The 11,404-nt window shown below is 34.8% G+C and overlaps 1 protein-coding gene across 3 annotated transcripts; it reads left to right on the top strand.

The window, feature by feature from the left end:
* On the top strand, positions 3,647-10,445 carry LOC109706958 (formin-like protein 20). Of its 3 annotated transcripts, none has more exons than XR_002215385.1 (4): positions 3,647-4,210; positions 7,093-7,190; positions 9,257-9,455; positions 9,914-10,445. XR_002215385.1 is itself a non-coding variant. In XM_020227987.1 (3 exons), exons 1-3 carry the CDS (start codon positions 3,934-3,936, stop codon positions 9,299-9,301), a joined length of 420 nt encoding a protein of 139 aa, XP_020083576.1. In that variant the 5' UTR covers positions 3,647-3,933; the 3' UTR covers positions 9,302-9,591. The 3 variants fall into 3 exon arrangements, 1 of the variants encoding a protein (XP_020083576.1); XR_002215386.1 differs by having other exon boundaries at positions 9,909-10,445; XM_020227987.1 differs by lacking the exon at positions 9,914-10,445 and having other exon boundaries at positions 9,257-9,591.

Raw genomic sequence — 11,404 nt, 5'->3', positions numbered from 1 at the left:
AGATCATGTTCAACGGTGCCGATCGTCGATTTGGAAGCTCCATCATCAAAAGCAAATGGGTGGCAAAAGAGCTCATTTGCTATCGATAGTATTCTATTTCAACTCTCTCTCTCTCTCTCTCTCTCTCTCTCTATATATATATATATATATATATATATCTTAATTTACTCTACTGGTAGGTGTCAAAATATCACTATTATCTCAACTATTTCAACAATTCATCTCACAAGTTAAATAATATAATATGGACATAAAAATTAGTCCACCATTTTGACAACAACAGAACCCACCTCTGTTGCAAATCCAAGAAACAGAACGGTAGTCTGACGATAGTCGAGATAGCGGTCTCAACACTCTAGAGTAGCTCAAAAAATTTTCGTCAAAATCATGCGAAATCAACTCCTAAAATATATTAAAAAAATTAGTTTTAAAATCTCAATTTCTATAAAAATTCACCAAAAGAATCTAAGCGAAAATAATAATATTATGATACTAACAGCGACATCAAAATACCGAAAAAAAACACATGTGCGGGGACTCGAATTCACTCGTCGCAGCAAAGAAACCCAATCATGTTTTCCACTGCATCACTTTCTCTCTCCAAAGCTCACGTAAGGAATGAAAGGATAAACATGAAGGTGCTTAGGTGGAATCCACTAATATGCACAATTGCCAAAAAGTCCCTCAACTTCACATATTTTAACATCAGTCCTCTACAAATTAAATCTTAAGTTCTGAATCCGTTTTTGCATCTATTTTACACCAAAATGTCTCCAACTTAATCAAGCATTGTATAAAACTTACTGACTAAAAATTTATACTGCAACCTTGTCTATTTGCTAAGATCCAGTATATCACATGTACCCTCCTCATTTTCTTCTATTTTCTCTCTCTTCCTTTTTTTTACTTTCTTTCCTTTATCTTCTTCTTGCCTAAGCTTGTGGGTGTGGGTGTGCATCCTCCTTTCTGTGTAGTCCGTTAATAGGCCTCCGAGAGCCAAATCTTTCGAGATTATAGTGATGGTTGTGTGAGATCTTTGTGAATCGAAGGGGATCTCGAAGATCGTGATCCCAAATTTTTTAGGATCCGACAGAGATGGGTGGTTTTTTTTGTGAGTGGGTGGGGGGAGGGAGGGAGAAACATAGGTAAGAAAGGGACAAGATTGAGCATGGGAGAAAAATAAGGAAAGAGAAAAGAGGAAAGAGAGGACGGGGAGAGAAGGGTAAGAAAAAGATAAGATCGAGGAAGGGAGAAAAAGGAGAGAGGGAGGGGAGGAATGAGAAGCTTTCACGTGGTCTTTAGGAACCGCCAAACAATGTAATTGTATATACAAGATTGAGCAGGGGAGAAAAATGAGAAGAGAGAGAGAGGGAGGAATGAGAAGCTTCCACGTGGTCTTCAAGAACTGCCAAATAATGTATTTGTATAGATTGATGGTTTTCTTTTTTATTTTTTTTATTTTATATATATATATATATATATATTGGGGTCGGTGGGTAGGTGGGTGCGTGGGTAGGGGGTGGGGGGAACATAGGTAAGAAAGGGACAAGATCGAGCAGGGGAGAAAAATGAGGGGAGAGAAGGGAGGAAAAAGAGGAGGATGAGAGGGGTTAGAAAAGGATAAGATCGAGGAAGGGAGAAAAAGGAGGAGAAAGAGAGGGGATGAATGAGAAACTTCCACGTGGTCTTCAGGAACCGCCAAATAATGTATTTGTATAGATAGATTGTTTTGCTAATACCTCTTTTGAACCGAGTAAGTGTAGAGAGCAACTTTTGTTAGTTGTACCTATTGAAAACTTATTTTAAGTTCTTATCCTATTATTGTTATTGTTTTTCAAAATAATCTTTCACCAGTAAGGCATGTGATTATGGCAAGAGCATTGAGAGTTAGTTAAACTGTCGCTAGTCTCTTTAGAGAGTTCCACTTTGTATAAAAAAAATATTATGTAATATTTTGGGTTATTGTATTGTAAACTCTAAGATGAGAGATTATAATAGTTTTAATTAGAAGTTTAGTTACTTTTATGCTTTATTATACCCATAGCTCGTATGTTATGTACAAGTTGGTATTTATTTGCATTTGGTGTGAGTAGGAAAAACTTTAGTCGTTTGGTAGGTCTGTTGCACGCGACTGAGCAAATCTTATAGACAGGTCTCAAGATATGACAGTTATTATTCTATGTAGTAATAGCAATAATAAATCAAAAATTTTAATTATATATAAAAGGACAGAAATCAAATTTTAACATCATTTTGACATGCAAGTACTGTATTTATGATTCAACATGAGCAAATGGTAAAGGACTTGGTGATTGGTACCTGAGGTCCCAAGTTCGAATCCTAATTGATTCACATTTTTAGCTAAGTTTATTTCTAAATGAAACAAAAATGAATAGCATGTTACCTATCTCTCTCAAGAAAATATATATATATATATAATTAGTTTGGTGCAAATTTTATGTGACATTTCTCTTATTGAGAAGACTTTCTTGTAGGAAGGTATAATACTTTTCTTAATCAGTTTCATCTGACGTCTTAAATTGCTTGTATATACAAATCAATAATACTATAGAAAATTTATAGTAGTATTCTATTCTTTTTTGGAATTCTACCGACCAACATAGTAAAAATTCGCTAAGCAATAAATAATAAATTATATCTCATTTCACATTATTATTTAAAAAAAATCAAATTTCTACGTGGTAATAGTAAAAAAAAAGGAATGGTGAATTCTCTGCAATTCTTCTATCTAAGCTATTTGTTTAGCAGTAAAAAAATTGAAACTAATTCTTTTAAAGAAGTTATCATTTATTTTAAATTAGAGATAATATCTAATATGCCTCTAAAAATTTCTGAAATATCTAATATACCTTTACTTTTTTATTTCTAATATACCTCTCGTATATTGTTCTGTTATTCAAAAAATACCCCAGCTATTAATACCCCTTGAGTTTTCTCGAGTTAAACGTGGGTTAAATTTCTATAAGTAAAAAAATTAAAATACCTCTTTTGTCTTTAATTTAAAGGCAAATAAAAAAAAAAACTGGTGATAGTGGAAAGGTATATTTGAAAAGATAAAAAATCAAAATACTTTTTTGGCCCCTAACTTACATAACTTAAGGGCAAATAAAATAAAAAATATTGGTGATGGGAGAAGAATATATTTAAAAGGACAAAATAGTAATTTTACAGATATAATGCCTGTTGCTAATAGTTCACTAATAAAATTTAACTCTTGGGATATATCTGAAAAAACTAGAACGTTAAAAGAATATTTTTAATAAGGTTAATTTCATATAGGTCCCTGCAAACATACTGAATAGCAAATATATTTCTACAAAGTTCAACTTTCATATATTGTTCATACAAAAATTCTAATATTTTTAAATATGTTCCTCTAGTTTGTTATCATTAGAGAATCGTTAGAAAACTATTTATATTTTCAATTTTACCATTACAAATTTATCACTCTAAAAATTATAACAGTATAATATAAAGGGGTAAAAATATTAAAAACTAAATAGAGTTAAATATTTAACTTATATTTAACTAATTTTTTACTAGCTAATTCTAACGGTAAAAACATATTTAAAAGTAAAAAAACAAAATAATGTGCTTAATATTTACACTTCACTTTGGGAGAGTGGTTCCCTGCGCATTTTCAACAACAGAAGTAAAGAATCACAGCAACAACGCACGCAGCAGAGTCTCTCTCTCCGGTGCAGTACAGAGAGGCAGTGCGGTGCTGTAGGGCACAAAGTGAAAAAGAGGGGGCGCATCGGATGCCGATTGAAAGCTCCGCTCCTTTCCCCCCTCCTCCTCCTCCTCATCATCATCAACATTCTCTCCGCCTTCCTTTCTAACCCCTGAAACTGCTTCTAGCCGTAACACTAATCTCTCTTCCCCTCCTTGCCGCCTCTTCCGTCTCCGCCGATGGCTGCGCCGCGCGCGCGGGAGCCGCCGCCGCCACCCGTCATCGGGAAGGCCGGGAGGCTGACTGTCTTCATCACCCCGCCGCCGACGCCGAAGCCCTTCCCCAGCCCTAGGCCGAGCCCCGGAAAGGCGAGTCGCTCGCCGGCGCCTCCGCCGTCTCCGACGCCGCGTCCGCCGCCGGTTCAGGTGCCGCCGCCGCGGTTCGAGAAGGCGGCACCGAGGTCGCCGGGATCGGCGTTAGCGCTCTTGCAGGGCGCGGTCGCGAGAGTCCAAGAAGGTAGCTTTCCTATTCCTCCGAAACTAACTAACTATAAATAGAGAGAGAGAGAGAGAGAGAGAGAGAGAGAGAGAGAGGGGGAGAGTAGGGCTACTATACTCTATAAGAGTATAGAGCCCTTCTAGAGCCTTTTGTACTTAGAAGTTATTTTGGATGATGGAGCTTCCGAATCGACGATCCATTTCGTTAAATATGATTTAAAGTATTTGAAACTTCTAAAACACAGATTTCGTAATTTTTCGAAATCATAATAAAGTCCATCAAACATTCACAAAATACACGGTCAAAATCGAACGACATTCTAAAAATGGATGATCAGATCCTTCAATTTAAGATTGGATTTATTGATCTTTATCTAGTTAGTGAATAAAAATTTCTATCAAAGATTCAATCGATTTCAATTCTTTTACATCGTTAAACTAGCAAGTATTCCATACCGGCCGTTAAAAATTGTCAATTTTGAGATTTTTTGATCATAAGGTAAATGATGTCAAAAAATTATAAACTTTGATTTCTAGAAATTTTAAATGCTCTAGATTATTTTTAACGGTATGGATCGTTAATTTGAAAGCTCTATCATCGAAAATATCTTATGAGTACAAAAGCGATCGTACTCATAAGAGTATAGTAGCCGGACTAATCCGCTTATCATGTCATCAATAGCACTAAGCACCTGGTATTATCAAGTTTTTCATCGTTAGGTCTACCCTTTAACCATTTCTACCTGGTAAATTATACTATTCAATCAACCACCTATCAACCCTAAGGGACCATTATTATCCTAACCGCACATCTCTTCATTCAAGAGCCGAAAATATAACAATACCAATGACTTGATATTATTAATAGTATAACAGTCTAGTTCTATATATATATATATATATATATATATAGAGAGAGAGAGAGAGAGAGAGAGAGAGAGAAAAAGGCTACTACACTCTTATGAGTATAGAGCCCTTCGTACTCATAAATTGTTTTCAATGATGGAGCTTCCGAATCGATAATCCACTTCGTTAAATATCATTTAGAGTATTTGAAACTTTTACAAAATAAATTTCGTAATTTTTCGAAATCATAATAAAGTCCATCAAGCGGGCATAAAATGAACGGTCAAAATCGAACGACGTCCTAAAAATGGATGATCGGATCCGTTAATTTAAGATCGAAGTTATTGATCTTTATCTAGGTAGTGAATAGAATTATCTATAAAAAATTCAACCGATTTCAATTCTTTTACACCGTTAAACTAACAAGTATCTCATACCGGCCGTTAAAAATTATCTATTTTGTGACCTTTTGATCGTAAAGTAAATAATGTCGAAAAATTATAAAATTTGATTTCTAGAAGTTTTAAATGCTCTAAATAACGTTTAACGGTATGGATTGTCGATTCGGAAGCTCTATCATCGAAAATGGCTTATGATTGCTAGGGCGATCGTACTCATAAGAGTATATATGTGTGTGTGTGTGTGTGTGTGTGTGTGTGTAGAGCTACTATGCTATCGTAAGTATAGAGGATTTGATGTTTCCGATTTTTTGACCGTTGGATCAATAATTATACTGTTGGGCAGTCCCCCCTAGGGTTGAATAGTACTCCTAGGGTTGAGTAGTCCCCACAGGGGTAATAGTACCAAAAAGTCGGAAGCGCCAAGTCATCTATACTTCCGATAGCATAGTAGCTCTACTCTATATACATAATGTAGAGCTACTATATTTTCAGAAGTATAAGAAAGTTGGTGCTTTCGACTTTTTGGCCCATAGATCAAGAATTATTGAGTCGAGATGATAGTGGTCCCCCTTAGGGTTGAGTGGTCTCCCGAGGGTAATAATATTAATTCAAAGGTATGGTTAAAAGGGTTGATCTAAGAGCCAAAAAGTTGAAAGCATCAAATTCCTTATGCTTCCGAAAGTATACTCTACTCTATATATGTAAAATTCGAAAATTGTGGATTAGTCCTTTATTAGTTCAATGCTGGAATTTATGGATCTGAAAGTTTCACAATGGATAAATCGCATCCCTAATCCCTGAACTATCACCTAAGTTTTAATTTGGTCCTATGGAGTCTCTGAACTCTCAAAACATAAAGTTTCATTGTAGTCCCTATGCAGTATGCTTATTCAGTAGTAGAGGACAAATTATTGCCTACGTCTGGTGCATCTATGCATTAATGTATCATGCATCTATCGAGGTTTTATCTTGTTTCATATGTCAATCCAGCAATATACTGAGTTACAATTTTATTTCTTTATTTAGAAATTGGACAATTGAAATGAATATATAACATGGATGAAGGATTTTGTAGTATGTGGATATACAGGTGAATTAGGTGCAAGCAATATACTCCATAGGTTAAAAAGACTATTGTTGAAAGCTAAAGGACTAAAGTGAAACAATATTGAAAGTTCAGGGTTTCAATGTCAAATTTAAAAGTTGGAGGATCACAATGAAACTTGAGTTGAAGTGCAGTGACTAGTAGTGCAATTTGCCAACTTCAAAATAATACAGATTTTCCTAGTTTTGAACATTAAGACAGTTATGCCCTTGAAATGATTTGTTTTCAGTTATATTTTAGGGATTTACTATACATAGTTCAGGTAGAATAACACAACAGATCTAATTGAGACATTAGTAAAGACAACTGAAGGTAAAAATATTTTTTAAATATTTATTTATTCAAGTGTAGAATTGTTTTTTTAAGAAAATGTGAACTCTGGCTGGTCAACTGTTTGAAATTTTCGATAGTTGGATGGTGTATTTCATAATTAAAATTTTTGAGGGAAAACATATGCGATTTTACTACATTGCAGGGATATAAGGTAATTTTTCCTTGGATTGTGTATTTGGGGGATTTGAAGTGTTTTGTTAAATGGTATTTTGACAGTGCATTCGAGCTTGGATGAGTACTTAGCGAATTTGTTTGGGTTGAACCAGTCAAAGTATCAGTGGGCATTGAATGACTACTACGAGAACCAAGGAAAGGTAAGTGATTTACTTTTGTCATTTTTAGTTTGTAAATTTGTGGTACATCTTTTCTTTAAACTGATGATCTCTGGTTATAAATCTGGTTTTGGATTGTGAGTTTTGCGCTTGTCTACTTGGTTTGTATATGGTTCCTAAGCAAAGGTGTTGATCGATTTAAATAATTACTCTAGGAATATTCCTCACACACTGTTAATCTGCCCTAAATCCTAGAATTCTATGGAATTGGAATTCTAGTTTTCCTTGGTAGTTTCCAACAAGAATCCATGTAATAACAATTTTGATCTAACTCCTAGTTTATCGCACAATTCCACTAAAGTGTTCTTAAAATCTGTGGAAACAAGACACAGAGCTAAAGGATTTGAGACAGATTATCTATTCAATATTTAGATTTTGTGAGAAATTTGATATCGTCTGTTGGAATGGTCAATTTTCTATTGAAGGCAAAGACAATATTGTTCACTAGACTAAAGAGTTGTTTGAAATTTTTATTTTTGTGAAATACAATTTTGATCGGAGCTATAGTCATAGTGATCTTATTATGGCTAAAATGCAGAAAACTTTCTTAAGGCATACAAAATTTACATTTTGTCTCTATGCAGAATTGAAAGGGGCATATTAACCTCTGGATTTATTGGAAATCTTTTCAGAAAGTTACAATGCTAGTAATAGGTAAATGATAGAATTACTGAATTGCTTCTCCTTTTTACAATTCTTATCCTCTTAATCGTTCCCTTCACTGGCACAACCACCTCCTCCCTCTTCTCTTCTACATCCTCTATTTTCACCATTTTCTTTTGCTCCATTGTTCTCATCCTCTTCCGACGTCATTGCTACGGTTGCCTACTTTCCATCATCCAAATTTTGAATGAAATTGGACATGGGAAGATGGGAGAAGAGGAGTTAGTAAGAGTTCGAGGAAAAAGATTTAGTGTAACTTGAGTATTTCATTATTCCAACCAAGAACTCTAGTACGAGACTCCTAATTAAATCAAGGCTAGGCTTCACGAACACATTTTTCTCCCGCATGTACGTGTTAGAGCGCGGGTCCGCGTCCGGCACGAGTTCGAGTGTTCCTGTTCCCACGGGTCCTAATCTTTTTGGTGTTGTCGACTCGTCGTGTCCATGTCATGTTGTGTCCCGTCTCTATGTTCATGATGGCTAAGATCAAAATAGCAATCTATTAATTGAAGAGATAATATGTAGGCCCGAGTTGCGGGTGGTCAATTTGAAATCATTTTTTTGTTGTAAGGAATGTTTTTTGTATTTTAGTCTTTTTCTTTTTATCTGTATTTTCTGACTCAGTAAAAGTTGCTATCCTAGGAGACTTGTTCTTTTGATTTGAGTTCTATCCATTAATTATATTAGAAATTTTATCGTTTGTAACATTGAATTTAACTGTTTGGATCCTTTTTCGGCTGAAGGAATTCTGGATCTTGTTAAATGATATAAGCAAAAATGGCCATTTTTTCATGAAACAATGCCATTTTTTTTCCTTTTTTAAGAAAAGGAACACTCGCAACTAGTTATTCTGATCAAACAGGTTTTGTTCTACGTTTATTTGAGACACCATTTTATTTAATTTGTGGAATTATCCTATCTCTGATCTTATTCGTATATATTCCTGCCACTATCGATGATGTTCTTTACCACTAGAAATTATCAATGTAATCATTGCATTTACACTTATAAATGATGAAACCAGATTCACAATCAACTCTGTTCTCGGTGATATCCTAGAATAGAGGGATACAAAAGTCATCCTCAAAACAGAATTTGTATGCAAGCCAAGCATACCCTATAAGGAAATGATGGACCTTAATCCCTTTGTCCGGTTGCTAATGATGTACTTTTGCACTGCAAAAATAATATACATTAATTATGATATTGACACTACAATTTCCATGGTTAGCAAGATCAAGTGAACAGTGAATCCGAGTTCGAGGATCATTTGGTTGTTCCATGATTCTTTTACATTATCTATATGCTAATACTGTTTGTACACTGTTCTTTTCCTTTCTACTGCTTTATTTTTTATTTTTCATCCCTGTTTCTGGTTACTGCAGGACTATGAAGGAAGCAAATGTAGTAAACCTAAGGGAACTTACTAGCAAGGGGGAGACCATATTAATATGTCAATAATACTATGGTTGCTTCTGCGCGCTCTCTCTCGCCCTCTCTTTTGAGCTCAGTTTATCGACGGAATGTATGTTTGTTCAGCAGTACAAGTTATTCCTGTAATTGTTGTGCAATACAAGGGGGGAGGTTAGTGTAAGCTATCAATACATTTATTATATTTGATATGCTCGTATGTTAGGTCCTCGTGGGTGTTTGTAATTTTGTATTAGTGAGTAATTTCGAACATGCAAAAAGTAAATCGGATGAAGTGGCAATTTTCACATGATGGCAAGTTAAGAAAGAAAAACCTTTAAAGGTGGGTTTCAATAAAATAAATAAATAATGTTGAGGAGTCATTTTGAAAAGTTGTTATAGTTGACGGGGTACCTCTAACTCATAACCTTATTTTCGGATACTAGGACAGGACAAATGAGAAAAATTGAAGGAGATTTTTGTGTTACCCAAACAGGCCGTTTAGTAACGGATAGGTTGCGCGAATTTAATTAATCAATCAATCAATCAATCAATTGAAAGCAAGTTAGCTTTGCTAAGTATATTGCGTTCCATTTTTGTTATGATAGCAATTGAGAATTTTTTCAGTGCAGTTAATAGATTTTGTGCGCTTCTAGTGAGGGCAAAAAGGAAAAAAATAATAATACAGCATTGTAAGTGTGCAAACGAGATCATCAACAATGACACAAGGGAACCTACACAGTTACAATGACAAGATCAACGGGAACGATAAACTACCCGTGACAATGATGGCAAGAACAATGAGGGAGAGCATGTCATGCCCTAGCAACCTTGTCTATTTAATAAGGTCCAGTACTCTACAGAGCAAACGCTGGGAAGAAATACAGAGCAGATGCTGGGGAGAAAATGGCGTGAGCTACGACGGCATCACCGTGACGGAAAATGTTGGTAATAGTGATTAGCAATGAAGCTTACACATATGTATATATATATTTATTCTGTTGCAGTGCTTAGAATTAGAACGTGCTTTCTTACATATTCAGTTTCCATACCACACTTTGTTATTTTTTTTATTTCATAGCTTCATCTGCGAACGAGATACAGGATTGTAAAAAGAGAGCCTATTTTTTCTGGACCGAGTAAAGATCAGCCCTTTTATAATTCCGGAAGCTATGTTTATATGACAATGCATTAATTATTTTTTAGTTAGCGCATTAATCTTGAGGATTGATGAGAAAACTATTTATCCATTTTGAAAGTGATGTTTGAATATAAACTTTCTAATTGAGTAGTTGTTGATGCTTATGTTCTAAATACCCATCAGTTTGGATATCATCTTTTATATATTGTTGTATAAAAGTTGTTAAAGTCAGCTGGTTATTGATGCTTCGCCTATACGAGGGCATCCCTTGTGCACACGGCAGATTTGTACCCGCGCCCGAAGAAGTCTTCTACTGTAGTTTGAGGCATGAGAGATTAAGTTGGAGCATAGTATATGAGACGTTGCTCGTAGTTTCAATGTCACTCTCTAGTTTCTTTTGAAAATCTATTTTAGAAAAAGCCAGCGAAAAAAATGTATAATTTAATTTTCTTTTTAACATCTTTAAAGACATCCCGCGGACACGCATAGATCCGCTACATGGACAAAAAATTCTCTTAACAAATAGACAGAGTTTCTTCTATATGTGCATGGTGTAGCACCTAACAAACAAACATCAATAAAAAAAACAATCACACAGAGATACAACTCCTCTCTTTCTCTCTCTTATTTATTTTTCCTCAACTCTTGGTCCCTCTTAGGGATGTCAATGGGTATGGATATCCGAAATTTTATCCGAATCTGAATCCGAAGGAAACGGATATATCCGATGGATATGGATATGGATTCGGATATGGATATCAAAAATAGAAACCCGACGGATATGGATTCGGATATGAATTTTGACTGTACCCAATCCGAACCCGAACCCGACCCGAACCCGAATTTATTTTGTATTATATATAATATATATATATAAAAATTTGATGTTATATTTAAATTTGTATTTTAAAAATTTAGATTTAATATAATATATTTTGAAATATTGAAAAAAGAAATAATTGTTTGGTTCAAATTTTCGAGT

Source organism: Ananas comosus, linkage group 2, assembly GCF_001540865.1.
Source record: "Ananas comosus cultivar F153 linkage group 2, ASM154086v1, whole genome shotgun sequence".
Lineage (NCBI taxonomy): Eukaryota > Viridiplantae > Streptophyta > Magnoliopsida > Poales > Bromeliaceae > Ananas > Ananas comosus.
Note: the sequence above shows the minus strand (reverse complement) of the source record. Positions and strands in the feature narration are given on the sequence as shown.

Coding starts and splice junctions, on each gene's coding strand:
- LOC109706958 (XM_020227987.1), top strand. CDS start 3,934: ATGGCTGCGCCGCGCGCGCGGGAGCCGCCGCCGCCACCCGTCATCGGG. Junction 4,211..7,092: donor GGTCGCGAGAGTCCAAGAAG/GTAGCTTTCCTA, acceptor GTATTTTGACAG/TGCATTCGAGCTTGGATGAG. Junction 7,191..9,256: donor ACTACGAGAACCAAGGAAAG/GTAAGTGATTTA, acceptor TGGTTACTGCAG/GACTATGAAGGAAGCAAATG.